This window comes from Canis aureus, chromosome 2 (genome assembly GCF_053574225.1).
Source record: "Canis aureus isolate CA01 chromosome 2, VMU_Caureus_v.1.0, whole genome shotgun sequence".
NCBI classification, from domain to species: domain Eukaryota; kingdom Metazoa; phylum Chordata; class Mammalia; order Carnivora; family Canidae; genus Canis; species Canis aureus.
The window spans coordinates 8,373,567-8,397,068 of NC_135612.1; the positions used below are offsets into that span (position 1 = coordinate 8,373,567).

Below are 23,502 nucleotides of genomic sequence, written 5' to 3' on the forward strand. Positions count from 1 at the left end.
ACAATTTAAGTTTATGAATGAGATATAGAATAAAATGCAGCCCAAGGGCAACTTTTTTAAAATTGGAATTGTGCAGTCTCTTTATGTCCCTGGCCAAAAAGTTTTTTCTCAGATATTAGGGAACTTCCACACGCAAATGAGTTTCTATACCTAATTTATCTGGCCTTTATCATGTCCTAAGATCTGCATTGGGCTACAGAAACAAAGGTAATTTAAAAACAAACAATATAAGTGCTGAAAAATTTAATGATGATTCATTAAAGTGAGAGAAATCAACTTTTCTCTTGGGACTAAATAGTAGTTGTACGTACTTTTTTATGCAGGCCAATATTAATTTATGGAAGGACAATTAATTAACACACTTCTTCAATCATAGTTATTTACAGAATGTTTTTTGATCACAAACATTAAAATTCAAGGAACTGACCTATCTTGCTATTAATCACTAGTGTGACAAAATAGCAACACTTAAAATTTTAAGATAAATTTATAACATAATCACACCTGTGCTTTATAACATAATCACACCTGTGCTTGCATTTAAGATAATCACTACTTCAATTTATGCTACTATAAATACTGACATTGTGAATATCCCCAAAGATCAATCTTTTCCTGAATGTCTGACCACTTCCTTGGGATATATTCTTACAAGCAGAATTAAGATCGAAGTGTATGACCATTTTTTAAAATTTCTAATATATATTGACAAATTACTTTTCAAAGAGTTAGTCAATTTATTCTCCTACCAATATGACTGAAATCCAATCACATTGCATTCTCATCAACATTCTTCATCATACATTTGACCAATGAATAAAACACTTTACTAGTGTGATAGGCAAAAGTAATTATTACTATTATTATCATTATTTTATCGGGGATCACATTCCTCAATGAAATGGTTTCTCCAACCCTTGGCCATTTTTCTTTTAAAGGGTAAATAGATTTATGGATTTCTATGCTATTTAAATGCTCATTCTGATTTATTCAGTGGAAGAAAATAGCTATATCAGAAACATGTATATTACGTATTTCTTCAAATAGTCTTTTTGTATTTTTTGAGTTTTCTTCCAATATACTCTGTCCTCTTCTACTTAAAAGAGGAAGAAAGGGGCCCATTAAGTAACATTTAGTTATAAATAAACTTTGTGAAACAATCTTAAAAGGGAAGTCCTAAGCAGTTTCCAAAACAATGAAGTCTATCCTTTACTTAAAAAATAAAGAATAAAATCTATCCTTTATTTAAAGGATAGAAGTCAAAGTTAACAGAACTTCATTTTTCAATTATTCAGCATGTTAGTCCCTGAATTATTACACAGATGAGGGTCTAAAGGTAGTAAAATGAGTGGTAGGTCCCTACACATAATTAAAACACAGTAAGTATTAATAGTGATATACCTTCCTCTTCACTAGATGTTTTAGGACAACCATGAGGGAGATAAGTTAATTGAACTTTACGATTTATTCCAGAAAAATGGCCATACCTGAAAAACAAAATGATAAGCAGAATAATATTCAGTAAGTATTCAACGTAACCTCCTAAAGAAAAACTAAAGTCCATCTAGATAAAAACTAAAATCCATCTATAGAAAAACTAAATCTATGTTTAAGTGCCACCTTCTATTTGTAATTAATTGCTGAATTCTCTAACATATCCCAGAAGAAAATCTGTCCTAAGGTAGTCATTCTAATCACATTAAAAATGAAAATACAAAATTTTCTCTATAAAACTTGGACAATTCTGAAGAGATGGCAAAGTACAGAAGTATAAAAAAATATAAATGTATGTATATCTAAAAAATAAAGGAAATAAAATTCTAAGTGGTCAAATATGTAAAGCTTATAATAGGCATACTGGTGTTATCAATTTTACTTTATTTATTTTATTTTATTATTATTATTTTTTTAAAGATTTTACCTATCTATTCATGAGACACATAGAGAGAGAGGCAGAGACACAGGCAGAGGGAGAAGCAGGCTCCATGCAGGGAGCCCAACATGGGACTCGATCCCAGGTCTCCAGGATCACACCCCAGGCTGAATGTGGCACTAAACCGCTGAGTCACCAGGGCTGGCCTCAATTTCACTTTATTAAAACATAGTTCAAAACTGTTTTTTAATAAAACAACATTTAATCCATGGTCTTTTAGCAATTTGGTTTCCATCCTAAATACTACGTCATAAAATATCCAAAATCTTCTCATCAAAATAAAAAGTAAAACTAAAACAATAACCCTCAACACAACAATCTATTTTCTTACAGGTGTAAATAAAAATCTCACTAGACTTTCATTAATTTCTCTTCATCTTTAGCAATAAAGTGCAGAAAGATCAAACTGTGAAAGAAATTTAACAAAGCCAGATAATAAAAAAAGAACACTCTAAGTAGTTATCAAAATTAAAGATTTCAAAAAGATTCTCACATTTCTAATACAGTCTTAAGTTGTTCAAGTTTTGACTTGTTTTCTTCAATTTCAGAATCATTATTTTGCCCCAGCTCCATAAGAAGTTGTCGGGCAATGTCCAGTACTTCCTATAAAATAATAAAGAACTGAATTTTTTATGTGACTTTGCCATTAGTGATTTAAAACCAACAAGATGATGGGCATTAAGGAGGGCGCATGATGAGAGAGCACTGGGTGTTATACTGTATGTTGGCAAACTGAATTTAAATAGAATGAATGAATGAATAAAAAAATAAAACTAATAAGAAAACAAATGTACTTGCCTGTAATTGTTTTGGCTTTTTGAGTTTTAATTTCCCAGATTTGTATCCATCACACTTTTCAAAAAGATCGAAAAATCTTATAAAAAAGACAGCACAGTTAGTTCTTTGCCGTAATTAATATTAACACCATAAACCTACATAAGTCAATTAAAAATGAAGACATGGGACTCAGGGTCTATGGATTTCAGATACTGTGTGTCCTCTTTCACTATACAAGGTGAGTGATCACTACTTTGAGTGATAAAACTTAGTATTCCCCTAACCACATCAAAGTAACAATGACTAGATTGTTTTTAAAAGTTTTCTCATGATGGAAACTGAATATATGATTATAATATTAAATATTATTTTCTGAAGTCACCACATACATATTCATGTTAAAAAATGTTTTAACACTTATTTTATTGGTTCAATTTTTAAATTTTATGATTTCCAAATCAAATACTGAAGAGAAGTAAGACAAACTTACATTCTACTAATTTTCTTCTAGAAGGTTGAGAGGTTAAGGACTCAGAGAAAGTAATGAAGAGAATAACATGCTAAGATTAAACAGAACACCTCTGAATGGTGACACCTTTACAACCGTAAATGAAAGTCAGATCAGACAGACAGTAATTTATAGATACTGCCATAATAATTTTCAGTTGCTGATACAAACATACATGAATTTTGTTTGTATCCAGTGGTTTAAATTAATGGCCAAGAAATAAGAAGCCAGTTTTTCTACATGATGTGTTAATCAAATTAGATCACCTATCAGAAATCTTAAATTATCCCAAGTGTTATATTATTCCCCCTAAAACATACTTTTGATGCCTAACTTCCATTTTCATTTTTTGTTTTGGTGTTCGATCCCCATGCCGTATCACAGCTATGACACATCTAAGTTCCATCCTAAAATAACAAAAAAAAAGTCTCAATTTTCAAACAAAGATTTGTGTTATGTAATTCAAACTAACACAGCATCTCATCACTTATTTAGAACCATCTTTTACCATTTCAAAATCTTTCCCATGAAGAACACTACATGTAACAACCTGTCGATTTTATCAAATTCAATCTTCAGAAGACTTTAAGAAGCTGGAAGGGGAGTAATACGAAGCTGTATATCAGCTTCCTGTCTAGAGATGGCTATGCTCACACTGGGTTAAGAGTAAACGAATAGCAATCCTGGAACTTCATTAAGTACTTGCCCTGTAGCACAGATCATCACAGACTGAGATTTCATTAAATCAAAGCAAAATAAAGCTTTACTTTATAGCTGCTATATTTATTTTGCCCTTATAAGAATAAGGATGAAATAACAAGTAAAGAATAAGTTTGAAATAACAAGTATTTCAAACACAAATTACTAGAAGATGATATTACTAGGGTATAATTTCACATGTGCCAAATTGTAAGCCATAGAATACAACCCTACAGGATTTTAATAAGCGACCTTAAAAAAAAAATTCTGTTAAATAGTTTGAGAATACTGGCTTAAAAATAAAATTAAATATTTTAATACCAAGACCCCAACTGGGACTTCTCAGAATATGTAACATGCTAATGTAAACATCCAAGCTGTGAATATGAAACATTTGGTCCACTCATCTGAGTAGCAGGTAAGTTTCAAGCAGTTATTTTCACTAGCAGAATGTTATCAGATTCTTTGGCAATACTGGTCTAATTAATTTACCTCAAGATATACCTGTTTTTCTTTACACACTCAGAGAACAGAAGTTGTATGACCACTGAGTATGAACCTTTAAGTGACATACCTACTAGCACCTCCTTTATTTTTATGACTTAATTCAATAGTTCTATAATATCTAAGCATTTTTCAGGATTTTTTTCCAGAATTTTATTTTTACCAATATAAAAGATTTTTAATCTAGGTGGACCCCTCAAAAGCATATAATCAATTTCTCTAACTGCAAAGTTAATCATATGAAAACATACACAGTAACGTGTCCAAAAATCATTAAAAAATTTACTCTCTAATGTAGTAGCAGAGACTGATGTACAAAACACAAGGAATTTCTAAATGAAAATATCCAAACTTACATAGTTCCAGATGTAGTTGGTACAATCGGGATATCTTCAGCTTCTAAGGGTATTGACCAGGGGATATGAAATTGTGGAGCAAGCTCTCGCATTACAATATTGCTTTGATACAAAAAAGAAGAGACTATAAATTAGCTCACTTTAAGACAAAACTTAGTACTTAATGATAAATGATACAGAATCATAAAAGTTTAAGTCAAACTAGTGATTCTATTATAGTGTAATAAAAAGTAACTCAAAGAATCAGTCTTGATTAAAAATTAGATTAGCAGGTCTAAACTGGTGCATTAGAACACACTGAAGAAATGCCATAAATTTGGGATTATTATTTTAGTTCCAAGAAATAAATTACATTAGATGCAAATAAATCATTGTAATTGCATTATATCTACTTACAGATCAATTCTGAAAACCAAGATGGTCTCTTCTTTATGGCCACAGATCATTTCTTCTTTTTTTAAAAAAGATTTTATTATTTATTTATTTAGAGTGTGTGCATGAATGGGGGCAGGGGGAGGAGGAGAAAAAGAGAATCTCTAGCAGACTCCCCACTGAGCATAAGCCAATATGGGGCTCAATCCCATGACCTGAGAGAGTGACCTGAGCCAAAACCAAAAGTTGAATGCTCAAACCAACTGAGCCACCAGGTGCCCCAGGAATCATTTCATACCTGTTTACTGATCATTTTTGAAGTTACTCTAAATACCATGGCTCTTTTTAAACAAATTTCCATTATATTTTACTAATACAGTTAACAATGGAAACATGTTAAGCAATTATAAAACATTTTTATATTGTTTAAACTGAGCATTTATTCATGCTAAAATTTAGTAAGCTCCCCCAAATTTCACCTTAAGGCAAAGTTCACCAATCTCGAAAATATACTATAAAAGCTGATTCCTATTATGACAATACATTTTAAAGTATAAGTTTCCTACAACTTTGTCAAATATACTTTGAACTGGTTTAAAAATATTTGTCTTGTGAATCTTCAAAGTATAAGAAAATAGGTCAAAGGATATAAAAATGGATTTCTCCATGCAGTAATTTCTTTTGTGTTCACTTGATAATCTCATGAGATAATCTTTAAGTGATATATGATAATAGAAAGCATCATGAGATAATCTTTAAGTGATATATGATAATAGAAAGCAGTATTTTTTTTAAGATTTATCTATTTATTTATTTGACAGAGAGAGAACAAGAGAGCACAAGCAGGGGGAACAGCAGAGAGAGAAGAAGCAGGCTCTCTGCCAAGCAGGGAACCAATGTAGGGCTCAGTCCCAGGACACTGGGTTCATGACCTGAGCCAAAGGCAGATGCTTAACTAAATGAGACACCCGAGGCGCCATGAAAGCAGTATCATTCAAAGGAACCCTGAGTTCCAAATATTTCTATTTTACTCTGCTTACTTTCATGAATGTTCATTTTATATCTTAAAAGAAAATGAAGCCTTTTCAACTGTAATCATATTGCAGAACAAAGTAACCTAATAAATTATCTATAATAATCATTATATAACACTTCTAAATCTAAAAGTTAAAATATCGTTAAGCCTTCATCTATACTGGCCACAAATCAATCTGCCTTTGCTAACCCAAAGTATAATTCAGGATTTGGCATGGTTCTTTGAGGATGTCATTTTTATGAACATTGATTTTTATTCTAGAATGCTTATAAGATCCTGATCATTTGATATTTACAATTATTTGGATTCTGAGTAGCTGGTATGCATTAGCTGTAACAAAGATAAAGAGGAGAAACATAAAGAAAAAAAATCCTTACCCAAGTATTTTTGCACAATCATCATAATACTTCATGGAGTTTTTCACAAAACTGAAGCCATTGACATCACAGACATAGGACTGTCCATTGGCCCGTAACAAATCAAAACCACAAACTGTTTGCTATTTAAAATAAATTATAAACTTTAAAGTTACATTGAATTAGGATTCACAGTTTTTCTTATTACAACATATCAAATTTTATAAATGCCTAAAAATGTACTATTGCTTATTAGTTTATTTCATAGTAAGTAATAAATGAAATTATTCATCTGTAACTTGAGTACTCTGAAAATACATAAAATCTACCATATGATCATTTGAGTTCCCTCATGAAATAAATACAGAACAAAAATGATTAAGAGATAAGAGGAGCCAAAAAATAACATACTATGTTATTAACATAATAACAGTAATGTTATACTATTATAAGATGTTCTTCAAGCAACAATTAAAAAATAAGAGTAAAACTTTCTAAAGGCTTTGTTAAATTTTGTGATAGTTGAAATTATATCACTTTAAAACAAAAAAGTATAGGGATCCCTGGGTGGCGCAGCGGTTTAGCGTCTGCCTTTGGCCCAGGGCGCGATCCTGGAGACCCAGGATCGAATCCCACGTCAGGCTCCTGGTGCATGTAGCCTGCTTCTCCCTCTGCCCCTCTCTCTCTCTCTCTCTCTGTGTGTGACTATCATAAATTAAAAAAACAAATTAAAAAACAAAAAAAAACAAAAAAAAACAAAAACAAAAACAAAAAAGTATAAAGCAAAAAATAGTCTTAAAGATATGTCCCACAGAAAATGTTCAATTATCTCTATGAATCCTTTTTTAAGAGATTTTATTTTTAAGTAATCTTTACATCCAATGTGGGGTTCAAACTCACGAACCCAAAAATCAAGAGTCACAGGCTCTATCAACTGAGCCAGCCAGACATTCCTCTCTCTGGATCTTTTAAACCCTGACAACTACATCCCTGTGAGCACCTGAAATAAATTTACTTTATTTGGGAGAAGAGAACAATTAGTTGTGAGGTATGAATTTCCTGCTCAGGCTCTAAAAATTTTCTATCTTCTGCATTTTATATTCAAATCCTCATGTTAGTATAATGTGATTTTAAGTCATGTCTTTTGGAATCCTATATTATAAAACTAAAACAATTTATATATAGCTCTTAAAATGTATTTAAAGGCCAATATTCCTTCTACAAAAGTGACTTCAAATTATTAAAACATAAAGTATTTATAATTTAATACCCAGTAACACACTAGTCTTTATGCTATATATCCAAGAAAAGACTTCAAGAGGTAAAATTTATCCTTTAATAGCTGCAAGTTGTACTACTTCTGTATAAGTCTTTACCACAAACATTAGTGGAAGCCTAATATATTTATATAGACTGAGGGAATGAGTCAAATGTTAGAAAAATTTTCTTTAAGAAACATATTTGTATTGCTTTTATGGACACATTTTATAATACACAACAAACAGGCTAAAGGATGTACTGACAAAGGTAGAAGACTGCTAAGGACCTTTTTTATTCAAAAAAGCCATCATTTATCAATTCTGAGTAAATAGTACTAGTACTCTTAACCAGTTGTTTTTACCATGTTAAATAATACCTCTAAACACTGGTTAATGCTATTGTTTTAGTTAAGTTTTCCTCCATCATTTCAATTTCTGAATTGGAAAAATTCCTTTTTATATTAATACAGAAAGAATATAGAGAAACAGTATCTTCTCATTTTACTTCTCCAATTAAATGCCCATATAACATTTCTTCTACTCAGAAAATTAGAATTTCTTTTACAGGGGTCTGTATGGCCTGTAAAACATCTTACCTTAAATGCAAGGCAGACTTTCCAGGCAATTAATTTCTCTCGTGCATTAAGAATAACAGGGTATCTAACTTCTTTTCCCTCACTGTCTCGTTCCACCTTGCCATCAAGAGCTGGAGATTTTCGAGCTTCAGCATGTGCGTAATCTGGACCCACTGTATAAACCTTTCATAAATGTTAAAATACGTATATTAAAAATTTTATATATTATTTTAAATGTATTAAATGAAAAAAAACAGCAGACAACAAATCAAAAGATAATCAATAAAAATACTTCAATCTTCAGACTATTCTTTTCACACTTCTATTTCACATGCCAAAATTTTTAATACATTGGAAATGTAATTGATTACATAGCAAAACAGGTAACGTGAAGGATGCCTGAGTGGCTCAGTGGCTGAGCATCTTCCTTTGGCTCAGGCCGGGATCCCAGAGTCCTGGGATGGAGTCCCACGTCGGGCTCCCTGCAAGGAGCCTGCTTCTCTCTCTGCCTATGTCTCTGCCTTTCTCTATGTGTCTCTCATAAATAAATAAATAAAATCTTAAAAAAAGAAAAAGAAAAAAAGCCTGGAAACATGAAGTTCCATTCTCTACAAAGAATGATTATACTATGCATTATAAAGGAACATGAGGTTGTATGGCATGTGATCTTTTCCAAATTTTTTTAGCTTAACCAAAGGGAGGTCCAAATAATTTAAAATATTATAAGTGGAAGTCATGGCCAAAAGAAAGAGTAAAAAATGGGAGGGGTGGTGAGGGACAGTATATACTGAAAGGCAGACACAAGAAAGCAAATAGCACCGTAAGCAAAGGTAATTAACACAGAGGTCAGAGGCATGAAAGAGCATGATGCATTCAGGTAAGTTATCTGGTGTTATTTATACTGTAAGAAATAAGGTCCATAGGGCAGACAGAGGACAGATTGTGAAATATTCTGTATGCCACCCTTATGAACTGCATTATTATTCTATGGTCAACAAAATCCACATGAGAAATTTTTAATGAGGTTCATGATAAGGTTTATACCTTAGAAAAAAAGGACATTGTCGTTAGAGACTTGCTAAAGGCAAAACAATTAAGACCTTATCTGTGACCAAAGGAAATCAAACATATTTTTATATTACGCTACAGTTGCTGCAGATCTCAGATCATTTACACTAATCAATGCTTAGAAACTAGTGGCTATTACACCCTTACCCACTATATTTTATTGTTTAGTGTTCTTTTATTTTTTTATTTTGTTTTAAAAATTTTATTTACTTATTCACGAGAGACACAGAGAAAGGCAGAGACAGGAGAAGCAGGATCCATGTAGGGAGCCCGATATGGGACTCGATCATGGGACTCCGGGATCACACCCTGAGCTGAAGGCAGATGCTCAACTGCTGAGCCACCCAGGTGTCCCTTAATGTCCTTTTAAAAAAGCACATATACATATTATTACATCACAAAGTTGGTTTTTAAATACTTTTCTAACTATATTTTAATAAAATTTGTCTCCTCTGGCAATCCTGCTTTAAACATTTAAGAAAACTATTCTTAAAAAAGGGTCCAAAGGCTTCAGACTGCCAAGGGCATTTATAATACAAAACAGATTAAGAATCCCTAGTCATAAAGAGATCCAGAATAGAGTCTATCCCCGGGGTTAATCACTTTTTCTGATATCACTGGTAAACTAAATACAAAATTAAAATATAGTGTAATCAATCCTACCTTTACATCAGTACCATCTGTGGGCATAAACTCTTCATATATATATGAGCCTGTTTTTCGTACATTGCTTTCTGGGGAATAAACACTACTTCTACTGCCGATCTGAAAAAGAAAGATATCCGTAAATATAAAAACTAAATTATTCATCTCATTTTTATAATATAACCTTCTTACCATGTATTTCCATCTTAGATATTACCAAAAAAATAAAAATAAATGTTTGACATTTATTATATAGTTGACACTGGATTATTTTCTGCTGTAATTATAACTTACATGTAAGTCAAATCGTAAAAAAAATACCAAGAACAGTAAGAATAATGTTCCTAAGAGTGGTTCCAATCAACCATGTTGTTGCATGTAACCCTCATTTGTTCACTTTTACCACTACAGAATTTTCCACTGTATAAGTACACCATAATTCATTCATTCTATTAACAAGTACTTAGGTTGTTTTCTAAGCTTTAGCCAGGAGAAGTGTGTTGCTTTGAACATTCTTGTAAGTGTTCCATGTGCAAGAATATTTCTAAGGTATATGCTACAAGTAGAATTAGCAGGTGACAGAATTACTAAGTGCTCATATTCAACTGACAAAAATAATGCCAAATATTTTATGAACAGTTTTAACAATTCAGCGTCTTCTAGCAATGTATGTAAGCTCCCACCACTCTATATCCTTGTCTATAATTGGTATTGTTAGACATAACACTTGCCACTAATGGATATAAAGTAGTATCTCACCGTGTTCTTACTTTGCATTTCCATGGTTCCTTGTAAATGTACGTGCACTTTTAATCTTACTGCATGGTCAAATTATGTTGCTAAGAGGTAAGAGGCTCTATTAATTTACATCTCTACCAACATTTGGGTTTGTGCTTGTTTTCCAACTATCTCAATGTTTTTGATCCTTGCCAATCCAAAAGGTACTTCAATGTCATTATCTTTTAGACTTCATTTGCATTTATTTGAGCATATTTCACGTATGTAAAAGTTATTGATACTATTTTTGTCTATGAATTTTCTATCTTGGGGGCCATTTTTTTAAAGACTACTGACCTTTACCCAAATTTCTCATAAGCCAGATACATAAGTGGAAAGTAGAGAGAAAAATAATTTTCTTGGTATTTTGTAAGTAGAAATTTTGCATAAACAACAGTAAATAACTAAAATGATGCCTTGTTTTTCTAACAAAGAAGGGTATCAGTTTTAATTTATCCCTGAATGATACAGTCTTATTTAATCTTAGTTCTACTAAATACTTGATTACTTTTAGAAAAATTTGTACAAAGTATGAAGAACAGCATTCCCTAGGATAACAAAGATTTACCTTTCGAAAAAGTCTTTGACTTCCACCACCAGCAGATGTGGGATAGTAAATGTAAACATTGTGATCCTCTGCACTGACTGGCTTTTCTACAAACGGCTTTTGAAAAACTTCACCATTTACTTCTACATGATCTTCCCCTTCAATCAGATTGCATTCTAAAAATCAAACAGTGGGAAAAATTACATATTGCATATTGTCTAGATATAACATTATTTTAAAAGCTTTTACTAGAATAGATTATATAAAGAAAACCTTGGATAATGTACGATTTGATTTTAATTAAACATTTATGCAGGGGCAGCTGGGTGGCTCATTAGTAAAGTGTCTAACTCTTGGTTTGGCTCAGGTCGTGATCTTATAGACTGTGTGAAATAGAGCCTTAGTGTTGGGCTCCACACTGAGGAAGGAGTCTGCCTGAATGAAGATTTGCTCCCTTTGTCCCTCCCCCTATCTCTCCAAAATAAATAAATAATTCTAAAAAAATATTTATGCAAACAACATACCCCACTATTTATGATTCATGACATTAAAAACTATAGTTATTCTTCAAAATCTTACAAACCTGTCATTTCACTTTATCCCACAGAATCAAAGTTACATATGAAATGATACCAACAAAAAAGATTGAAAAATTTTTTTAGATTGCTACCATATTCTGAAAGTTGTATGGAATCAGTTGTATCATAGATACCACAAAACATGAAATTGTTATTAATGTAACCTATATAAGGTAATCCAATCAGGAAGTTAATTTTTTACCTCTAGAAAAATGAGAGAAGTTCCCTGTTACTGATGATAAATGCTATATCTAGTTTTCAACAAAAGTTGCTTTAAGGTACAAAAAAGTCATCAAAATTCTCCAAAATAGTCTTACCAGAATATTAAATAGTAAAGCAGATAAACATTTATCTTGGCTTGTTAGACTGTTATATATAACTTACATGCTATGTTTCAGATAACTAGAAAAATGAAGCAAAGGGTACTTTAAGGTATTAAGTAATATTTCTAAGTTTCTAGTCATCAGAAATTTAATTACGGTATCCTAGCATAAAGTTTCTAATCCTGACTTCAATAGTCATAGATAAATCACTTACTTATCCCCAATCAATACAAGATGATGAAATATGTAATTTAAAAACTCTTCTTGATTCCCAGATGTCAAATGTAGACCACAGAAAAGTAGGATAGATAACTCTTAAATTAGTGGGCCTTTCAGTTTATTTATTTATTTTTTATTTTTTTTATTTTTTATTTTTGGCCTTTCAGTTTATAGTGCCAAACTTGAACTGAATGTAATGCTTACTTGGCTTTTTTTTTTTTTTTTTTTTAAGTAAGCAGAACTATGAGTTCTCTGAATTCCTTCTACTTAATTATAGAAAAGAAGTGCCTCGAAAGTATGTTGGTGACAAAAGGTAGCTTGCTCAAAATCTCATATTCTTACCTTTGGGATTATTTGGGTCACGGTTCAAAATTGCATAACGAGGAAGTAAAATACCTTCAGCTTGAAGAATACTATACACTTCTCTTCTGAAGAAAAAGAAAACATCTTTTATTGTTTTATTGCTTTACTTTAATGGTACATTATTACTATTGTATTATTTAAAAAGGCATAGATTTCAAGTCTTTTATTTTTTAAATAAACAAATCACGTAAAATATTGAAAATGTCTAAGGGAATGTTCAGCCATATTAGAACAAAAATGGACACACAACACTTTATGTGGCATATTAAAATACTAATGTTTAAAACTGGGAATGTAAATGTATAAAAAAAGAAAGGGTTAAAAACAAAGTTGCTACAGGGCAATGACAGACTATTACCTATTAAAAACTTTATACTCAAAGATTATTTAATGACATAGGAAAATGTTCATAGTATTGTAAGACAGAAGTGACCCTAATTTTGTAAAATGTGAATGTATGTACATATTGCTTTTTATATGAAAAAAAATTATATAGGGACACTGGGTAGCTCAGTGGTTTAGTGCCCGGCTTTGGCCCGGGATCCTGGGGTCCCGGGATCAAGTCCCACACCGGGCTCCCTGCATGGATCATGGATCCTGCTTCTCCCTCTACCTGTGTCTTTGCCTCTCTCTCTCTCTCTCTCTCTGTGTCTCTCATAGATAAATAAAATCTTTAAAAAAAAGAAAAAAATATGATATAGTATCAGGGTTAAATGCCTTTAATGCTTTTATTTTTCAAATTTCTTAAATATGTATTATGAATATATTTATAACATAAGCATTTATTAATACGTAAATCTAGGAACAATATTTTAAAGTGTTAGATATTGGGGATCCCTGGGTGGCTCAGCGGTTTAGTGCCTGCCTTCGGCTAGGGCATAATCCTGGAGTCCCAGGATCGAGTCCCACATCAGGTTCCCTGCATGGAGCCTGCTTCTCCCTCTGCCTGTGTCTCTGCTCCAATCTCTCTGTGTATTTATCTCTCATGAATAAATAAATAAAATCTTTAAAAAAAATAAAAAATAAAATGTTGGCTACTAATAATGTTACTACCTGGAGGAACAGGAAAAACCCCAAAACTATAGGGCCTTATACTTTATAAAGCATTTTCACACATGTAATCTCATACTGCAATGCTAACACAAAAGAAAATTGAATGTTGGTGAAATTATAAAGGTAGCCATCAGAGTGAAACATCACTCAAACAAAATATATAAATTTATTTGTATTCCAGTTTCTCTCAGAAATTCATGCTTTTGGCTTATAATATGAGTGCTAAGATATGTAATGAAATATTTTTCAAAAGACTTGCATTTTACCATTAAAAAAAATCTAGTTATATTGAGTATAACCCTAATTTCATCATCAGTCACATGGCAGAGAAGTTGCTCATAATTTTCAATGGTTCAGTAGGCTATGGAAATTAAACAAACCTGGTTTAAGTCCTTGTTCCATTATTGACAGAACTACTTGTGACTTTGGGCAAATTAATTCATCTTCCTGATTCTCAAGTTTCTTCATCTATAAGACTGGGTATAAATACCTATTTCTAAGTATTTTAGAGGATACCACAAATTAATGTATATGAAAACACCTGATGCCAGCTTATAGTAGACACTAAATAAACGTTAATTTTCCTTCCCTTAATTCAGCCATCTTCATCACTCACCTATCTTGTATGAGATACTGCATATTCAAGTCATTGATTACAAATGGATTCCTGAGTTTTGCATAGGCAACTGCTTTGTCCAGTGGAAATCCTAAGAACACATATTATTAACATACTCTGTACAATCTCAAGGTAAGTTGATATCTATAGCTTTATCAATTTGAATTTATGTCACTTCCCATAAAAGGTTAATTTCATTATGCTTATAACTGCTTTCCATATAAATCGTGGAAAAATAAATATATAAAACTTAACTTGTACTATTAGTCTTATTTTTTCCTAGTTAATTTCATTGATAAGGCACAAGTCAGTGGTTATATAACCAAATTCAAACCCACTGACATCTTAGCCAATGACTAATTATTCAAAGTCCCCTAATAAAAGGTTAAGATTATCTCATACACAAAGAGAAATCTGTATATAAGTATATTACAATTACTTGGTGATTTTTTAAAAAATATGTGTAATTTCTTTCATTTTAGTTTGATATTTATACATAAAAATTGCTGATAATTCAAAGAACTGCATCTTTAAAAACAGCAAAAACAAAAGTTAATTTACATACAACAGATATGCCGTAAATATAAAATATATGAGCAGAATCATACTTGCTGTTCCTAGGTCAATGTTAAGGTATCAGAAATTAACTCCCTAAAATTTCTAGACTTTGGTAAAATTACTACTTACATGGACAACAAATCAAATGGCAGATATGGTAAGAGGTCTAAAAAGATTCTAAAGCATTTTAATGATTATACTGTACTCTCTGTATTGACAATTTTATCCATCAATACATACTATTAAGAGACGGTTTGTCAGTATACCAGAGAGTCTAACAAAGCAGGAAAATCCTGGCTCCTTCTTTCATTAGCTATGCAACTCTGGGCGAATTTATTCAATATCTCTAAGCCCCTGATTCTCAGCTGTAAATGAGTATTATACTTGTCTTACCTAGTAGAGTTTTTGAGCAACTTGATAAAGGAATGTATATAAAACACTTAGCATAGGACCTGACAGTAAGCTCCCAATAAATATCATTATTCCTTAAATGACAATATCTTAATGAATAGCTTATCTAAGGAAAAGAGTAAAAATCAGTAAGCATGCACAACTTTAGAATTTAACCTTGCCTATTACAGTATACCTGTGAAGACACTGTTATCTTGTATCATTATCAGAACAGTTGGAGGGGAAGTAAGTACTAAGGCATTAGTTAATAAAACTAAACAAAAAACTATGGTCAGTTAAAAAAGACTTATTCCCTAAATTCCTCTTGGTTTTTAAAATTTAATAAAAGCTCTCTATACCAAGAATCACTTCCACAAATTATAAACCCTTCTAGGTTTGTAAAGACTCTGAGAAGAATTAATCACTTGTCATCAAGATACCTCCAAGTCTATGATTTAAAGCATCCTAACAGAATTCAGCACAGAGGATCCTCTGTAACAGTTCCCTGCTTCCGTGTTGTTAAAGAGGAACATTTTCCTTACAAAGAGACAGTATATGGAATATGACCTTAGACAGCACCTAGTTTTTACAGGCAAAAAATTAGCTTTGGAAGGAAGAACCATGTGGTAGTAAGGCAAGATCACCTTACCCTCAGGGATAAGCCAATTTTAAGATTCCCTGAAATAAAAGACTTAAGTTTAATAAAACAGACCAGGGCCTTGGCTTCTCTTCTCTACAGACTATAGGAGCACATAAAGTCTCAGCCATGCTCCATCCCCTTGCTGAAGGAAAAGTTTCTTGAACACCTAGCTAAAGTGAAACTTTAACACAGCTGGAGATTACATTATTTTGGTAACAAAGTGATTTAATATGAATAAAAATAACTATACACACATCTTTTAAATTACAGTTCTTAGAAATTCACTTAATTCACAGATTCTGAGGTTACAAATTTTCAGATATTCAGTAATGATTTTGATTAGTGGGTCTCATTATGAAGGCATACTATACCATTAAGTAATACTTAAGTGTAATTAATATTTGTTTGATTTACAAAAGAAACCAAGTAAAATTGAAATTTCAAATATTAAGTTCTTTGAAAATAAAATATGAATATTTGCATTTGAGGAAAGATAGATCATTTTATATAGGGCAAAAGTATAGGGCTTAAAATATCCAATAATTCATGAATTCAAAAATCAGGTCTTGGAAGAATGTAATGGAGGGGAAAAAAATTTCTTGGTATAATTGATGAAAAAATGAAATATAAAGTTACATATACACTATAACAATAAATTTGTTTAAAAAATACAGACAAAAAAATGACCAAAAGAAATTTATCAAAATGGTAACATCACTGATCTGTGAGAATGGAGATTAATTTTATTTATTTTATCTAATATTCTACAATTAATATGTATTAGGTCTATTATAAGAGAGGATAAAGGGAGTTCCCATTCTTTAATACCTTTAGAATGGAACGAAATAAGACAATCACATAAAGGCCAGTTTTCTACTGGTTCATTCAAAATAACATCTTCTTCAAATACTACTACTGTGATATATTTAAATAAGGAGATCCGTTCAAGAATTTCCTTCATTGGTTTGGATTTGGACTTCTTTGCCATGGAACATATTCCAACCACAATCTGCCTTTCCGGTGGCTGAAACAGAAAGAAAACAACAAAAAAATTAGGTTGACTTAATACAAACTCTAAATATGTTTTTCAGAAGCAGATGAGTGATGTGATCAATACAAATGACACCTTAACCAAAAAAACTCCCACATTTTTCAAAACTATATTTTTGTTATAATAAATAACAAATAATAGTTGGCTAAAAAGGTCTGGAAAACTTTCACTTTCAGGACATCATTACTATTTTCATTCTAATTTTAAACTTAAACAGATACTCTTTCCTTAATTGTCTCTAGTACTTAATTACCTTCCCCACAACAGAAAGAGGAAAATGAAGACCAAAACCTATCTACTCCAAGTGAAAAGACCAATGAGAGTGAGATAAAGAATTCTCTTGCCTAAAAAAAGATATTCTGACTATATAGCTATGTTATACAGTGTTAAACTATTTTTGTAGCTTGGCTTTGAATTGGTTGATCACCAACGACAACCTGGAAGAAAATTTTGGAGAAAGCCAAACTGCTAACCAAGGTGTCAATGCTCTTTGAAATTCCAATCTTCATACTCAATATTCCTATTTAATGGTGTTGCTCATCTTTGGTACCCGTGCTACAGCTTAAAGGTTATGGTTTGTCCTAAAACTAAAAAAGCAGGATATAGAAATACCTTATGAGTAGCTCGTAGATTTACAAAATTACTCAAGATTCATTCTGAGATCTTTGCATTCAAGTAATTAAGAGTTTTATCAAATAAATAGAGCTGTGCCCAGTTGTTTTTTTTTTTTAGTTCTCCCTCCTCCATATTTTTATATTTCATATATTATAATCTTGAGCTCAAAAGTGTTTTCCTAGACTTTCTCTTGTTATAAATCTTAAAATTGGGTAACATCAGATTTAAACTACTATTCTTCTTTACACCTAAAATTAGATTTCTCCATTGCCTCTTCTGACTCATATGCAATTTAGAGATCAAATTAGTATTGAATTTGATTGTAAATCCTAATCTCCCTGGGATCTATTTTTCCCACCCTGATCATCCACTTTTATGTTCCCTTATTTAATTCTTTCCTGATCAAAAGCCTCTACATAGTTCATGATGTTCCTAAAGAATACTTCCTCAGCTAACAAAAGATATTTGCAAATGGTATATTCATTAAGGGGTCAATTTTTAAAATATAAAAAGAATTCATACAACTCAACACCAAAAAAAATCAAATAATCCAATTAAAAAACAGGCAGAGGACCTTAACAGACATTTCTCCAAAGAAGACATACAGATGGGCAAAAGATTCTTGGAAAGATGCACAAAATCACTAATCATCAGGAAAATGCAAATCAAAACCACAATGAGGCATCACCTCATACTAATAAGAATGGCTAGTATCAAAAAGACAAGAAATAGCCAAGTGTTGGCTAGTATGTGGAGAAAAGGTACCCTTGTGCACTGTTGCTGGGAATGTAAAATGGTGTGACCACTGTAGAAAATAATATGGAGGTTCCTCAAAAAATTAAAAATTGAAATACCACACACATGACCCATTAATTCTACTTCTGGGTATTTACCAAGAAAACAAAAACACTAATTCAAAAAGATATGTTCATTGTATCATGATTTACAAGTGCCAAGATATGGAAGTGACTTTAAGCGTCTGTCAATAAATATGTGGATAAATATGTAGTATATATATATTACTCAGCCATAAAAAAGAATAAAACCTTGCTATTCACAACAACATGAATAGACCTACAGCATGTTATGTTAAGTGAAATAAGTCAGTCAGAAAGACACCCTATGATTTCACTTATATATGGAATCTAAAAACCAAAATGAATTAAAAAAAAAAAAAAACAGACTCTAATACAGAGAACAAAGTGGAAACTGCCAGAGGGAAGAGGGGTGGTGGGATGGGTAAAAATGTTGAAGGGGATTAAGAGGTACAGACTTCCAGTTACCATACAGGTAAGTCACAGGTATGAAAAGTACTGCACAGGGAATATAGTCAATAACGGTAACTTTTTAAGGTGACAATGGTAACTACACTTATCATGGTCCACATTTTTATATAATTGCAGAATCACCACGTTGTATAGGTCAAACTATTATGTCAATTATACTTCAGTAAAAAAAAAGCATTCAACCTAACATACCCTATTGCTTTACAATTTAAAAAAAGCTACTAAGTTCCATTTTATTTATTATAGATTTAATTAATATCTACTATTAGCTAAGATGAACTAGAAACTGCCAAGTTTAAAATGCACAAATAAGCCTGCATTATTAAGACAAAATTATAGAATTTTCCTATTAGGTAAAACCTTGGAAGTGAAATAACTCTTTAAAGAGATTTATTTTGTTAGATTTAGTGTCTAAAATGAAATCCATACCTCTTTTTTATTTTATTTTTCTTAAATTCATACTTTTAATCTTAAAAACAGGAGAATGAACTGGAACAAATTATTAATCTATAGGCCAAATAAACCAAATCGAGTTCCTCAAAAGTGACAACTATGCGCCACAAATGTGAACTCAATTTAATTAGTACCAAGGTTCCAAGAATTACACTAAGTGCCTAAAGTTAGATACATAGAAACTACCTAACCTCAAAGTGCTATGAATCAAAAAGATCACAGCAATAATGTAGTATGTTATGGTACATGGAATACAAGTATGTATGTCAAATATAGAAACAGTACTGAGGGGGCACCTGGATGGCTCAGGTCATGATCCTGGGATGGAGCCCCATGTCAGGCTCCCTGCTCAGTGGGGAGTCTGCTTCTCCCTCTCCCCCTGCTCGTGCACTCTCTTTCTCTAATAAATAAATAAAATCTTAAAAAAAGAAAAAAGAAATAGTACTGTGGAAGAAGTATGCAAGTCTACAAGGAGAGGGAGAATAGGGAATATGAGCAAGGTTCTGAAGAATGAAAAACAGTTTACAAAGTAACCCCCAGAAAAGGGCATTTCATAGAGATAAAAGAGTACAACAGCAAAGAGGCATGGTACAACATGGAATAACATGTGAAAAACAAAAATTTGATATTGCCGAAACATAAAAGGTAAAGGAGGAGAGACATGTACAGTTCTAGATATAAGGGACAGACAAAAGTCCTTATGTGTAAGAAATGGACTTGACGTGTCAGTGATGTTTACAGTATGTTCAGATGATAGGGGCAGTAGAGGCTGAGTCAATAGTACTTTCTAGCTTAAGTCAGAGAAAAGCTGCTTTTCTGTTTCATTTACTGGACTTCTAGATAACACTTCAGATGATAGTTTTCTGAAAATCATTTTTTTTTCTGGGGTGAGGTGGGGGTGGGATAGGTTTTCAGATATGTGTAAGCACACTGTGAAGTGTTAAATAGCTATGAAAAAGGATTTAAAGGATCACCCATTAGGTATTTTTGGGTTTTTTTTTACTACTTTACCAAGTATAACAGGTTTTGGTTTGAAAACAAAATTCTCAGGATGCCTGGGCAATTCAGTCAGTTAAGTGTCCGACTCTTGATTTCGGCTCAGGGTCCTGAGGTCAAGCCCTGCATCAGGGTCTGCGCTCAGCATGGATTCTGCATGGGATTCTCTCTCCCTCTCCTTCTGCCCCTCCCTACAGCTCTCTCTCTCTCTCTTTCTCTCTTTCAAATAAGTAAATAAATCTTTCTTAAAAAAATTATCTTTTCAACTGGAAATACAAGAAAAAACAAACATAAGTCTGTATGTTAAATCAGTTTTCACAGTAAAGCAATCTTAAATCTAAAGGGAAAACAATAAGAAAAATATTGAGCTAATATAACTAGAGTAAAATGAACATAATAAATGTGTTATTCCTAAAGATGCACCTATGGCTATATATCCTAGTAGATCAGATCAAAAAGATAAGATTTGTGCACTTATATACTCCTCTGGATCCTTGAGGTAGCCTCTCCTTCTAGTGACACAGTTATAGGCTTCTGAAGAGTTAATAATAAATAAGACTATATTTGGGTCAACCACCACTTGTACTGACAATGTGACAAACTTAACAAAGTTGGCGAAGTCCTTCTTCAGTACCTTTAAAGTTATTTCTTTCAACTTACTTCTTTATGTTGATGTACTCTTTAGGTACTCCTACATACAAGAAACCCTTTTGGTACGGCCCTGATTATTCTCTCCTTGCCATGTTTTCAACTGAATCTTCTGTTATGCTGGGCCTATCAGTGAACATTTGTGAAAGACACTGAAGTTAACATAATCAAACAAATGAGAAGTCTGACCCCTAACTGGATTTCTTGATGCACACCGTAGGCTCAATAACGTTACTAAAAATATGCTTTTCAGCACAGGCAATTTCCAACAAATTTCCATGTGCAAAAATGTCTTCACAATTTAGAGAGTTTATTAGTTCACCTTACAGTGATTAGTAAGAAGCCTATACGGTATTGGTCTTCTCTCACCAAACAAACAACTTACAGACTCATCCTCTTCCTCCTCATCTTCATCTGCATGGTGGAAGAAATGCCGATAATTTCCCGAGCTTATTTCTGTATCTTCGGGCCCAACAAAGAATCTAGGGGCTTCACTCATTTTTATTTCATTTGATACAGATATAAAGCACTATACTAAAACTGCTTCTAAATAAACCATTCTCTCTAAACTAGCTGACACATAGGCTGCAGCTTGTTTCTGCTTATACAATCACTTGAAATTGTGATGACAGCTAGTTGGCAAATGTTCTTCTGGTCTCAGATACCACTGCTTCGTTCTTGATGTTTAAAAGACAAAGAGCGAGTTTACTGCTTCACTGAGTTGATGCCGTAGTCTTTCTACCTAAAATGCAATGAAAAATTAATTTTGGAGACTGTACTTCAAAAACATTCAAGTAAAAGTAAAATAACACTCGTAAAATCAGGACCAGTAACTTGATGCATACCTTCAAATGAAATAACATTTCTTTCATAAAATTAAAAAATTAGGCTCTGATCTTCAATAATTACATTTTAGCAATTTGACAAACTGATTCAAAATAACAAAAGGAAAAAAAATAACAAAAGGATAGTAACAAGATAATGAAGTAACAATAACAAAAAATACTAAATTCTTTAAGTCCAGAAATATCTAACAAATGAGAAAATCATTCAAATTATAACAAAAGTCCATCGAAAGCTAAACACCTTTCTAGGAATACCTGAACAGAATGGAAAAAAAAAAAAACAGTAATATGGGTTTAAAACCCACTGACAGCTTTAATCAATTTTTAAAAGAATTTAACTTGAAAGTTCAGTTTGCAAACAGGTTTTATTTTGTTTTTGTTGTTGTTTTGTTTTTTTTTTTAATGGAATAAAACCTTTCTGGATTCTAGTCTCAAAAAAAAAAAATCAACTAAACAAGATTAAATATAAGATTTCATTATAACAGCTCTTAAACTTTTACAAGTCAAAAATTCTTTGGCTAACCTAATAAAATCTACAGATCCTCTCCTCAGAAAAAAAATGTACATGTATAATAAATTCTGCACACAATTTTTATGTGATTGACATCCAAGCTTTTCCGTATAAACAAACTGATGCCTATCAACATCAGTTTAAGAACTCTCGTATTAGGGCAGCCCCGGTTGGCTCAGCGGTTTAGCACTGCCTTCAGCCCAGGGCCTGATCCTGGAGTCCTGGAATCGAGTTCCACCTCAAGCTCCCTGCATGGAGCCTGCTTCTCTCTCTGCCTCTCTCTCTCTGTGTCTCAAATGAGTAAATGAATAAAATCTTAAAAAAAAAAAAAAAAAAAAAAAAAAGAACTCACATAATAATGATATCTCAAAATATTCTTTACCAAAGCTATGTATATTATTGTTCCTTGGTCACATTAAAACTAATTGCCTACCAAGATGAAACTACATAACAATCAACTTGATTACTGGTAATATAATTATTTGATCAAATATTCTTAAGAGTTGGATTATAGGTTAGCTAAAACTGCAGTGCATAACACCAAAACTCTTATTCCTAAAGATCTAATTCTAGTTTAACTGGTGGCTCCGTTAAATATTAAAACCCTCATGTACATAGCCAGACTTGACTTTATGGAACTTTCAAATTAAAATTTCACAGTGTTATGAAATATTAAACAGTTGATTTAAAAATTAAAGTAGGAAATACCGATTCAAAAGACAAACACTACTCAATTCTGATTTTTAAATTGGAAAGTACCATGCTACTAAAGCATCTACACTCAAAGAAGTGGTTCTCAAACTTCATACATCAGAATCACCAGGAGGGCTTGTTAAAATACCAAACTAGAAAGTCTTAAAGGAGGACTCAATACTCGAAAAATTCCAACATGCTGCTGCCGCTGCTCTGGAAATCAATCACACATTGAGAACCACTGCTCTAGAC

The 23,502-nt window shown here is 32.1% G+C and overlaps 1 protein-coding gene across 31 annotated transcripts in view; it reads right to left on the reverse strand.

Annotated features, from left to right (window-relative positions):
- PPIP5K2 (diphosphoinositol pentakisphosphate kinase 2) overlaps positions 1–23,502 on the reverse strand; it is a 101,503-nt gene that overhangs the window by 73,958 nt on the left and 4,043 nt on the right. For 28 of the 31 annotated variants that reach the window (XM_077862821.1, XM_077862999.1, XM_077862948.1 and 25 more), the window contains exons 2-14: positions 21,587–21,943; positions 16,981–17,176; positions 14,565–14,655; positions 12,875–12,960; positions 11,434–11,588; positions 10,107–10,208; positions 8,397–8,558; positions 6,563–6,684; positions 4,778–4,879; positions 3,539–3,625; positions 2,732–2,807; positions 2,427–2,536; positions 1,402–1,487 (exon numbers count right to left, since the gene is read on the reverse strand). In XM_077862821.1, the coding sequence (XP_077718947.1) occupies positions 1,402–1,487; positions 2,427–2,536; positions 2,732–2,807; positions 3,539–3,625; positions 4,778–4,879; positions 6,563–6,684; positions 8,397–8,558; positions 10,107–10,208; positions 11,434–11,588; positions 12,875–12,960; positions 14,565–14,655; positions 16,981–17,176; positions 21,587–21,700 (1,489 nt within the window). In that variant the 5' untranslated portion in view covers positions 21,701–21,943. Of the gene's footprint in view, positions 1–1,401; positions 1,488–2,426; positions 2,537–2,727; positions 2,808–3,538; positions 3,626–4,777; positions 4,880–6,562; positions 6,685–8,396; positions 8,559–10,106; positions 10,209–11,433; positions 11,589–12,874; positions 12,961–14,564; positions 14,656–16,980; positions 17,177–21,586; positions 21,944–23,502 lie in introns of those variants that run through there. The other 3 variants (XM_077862803.1, XM_077862793.1, XM_077863022.1) reach the window with 3 other exon arrangements.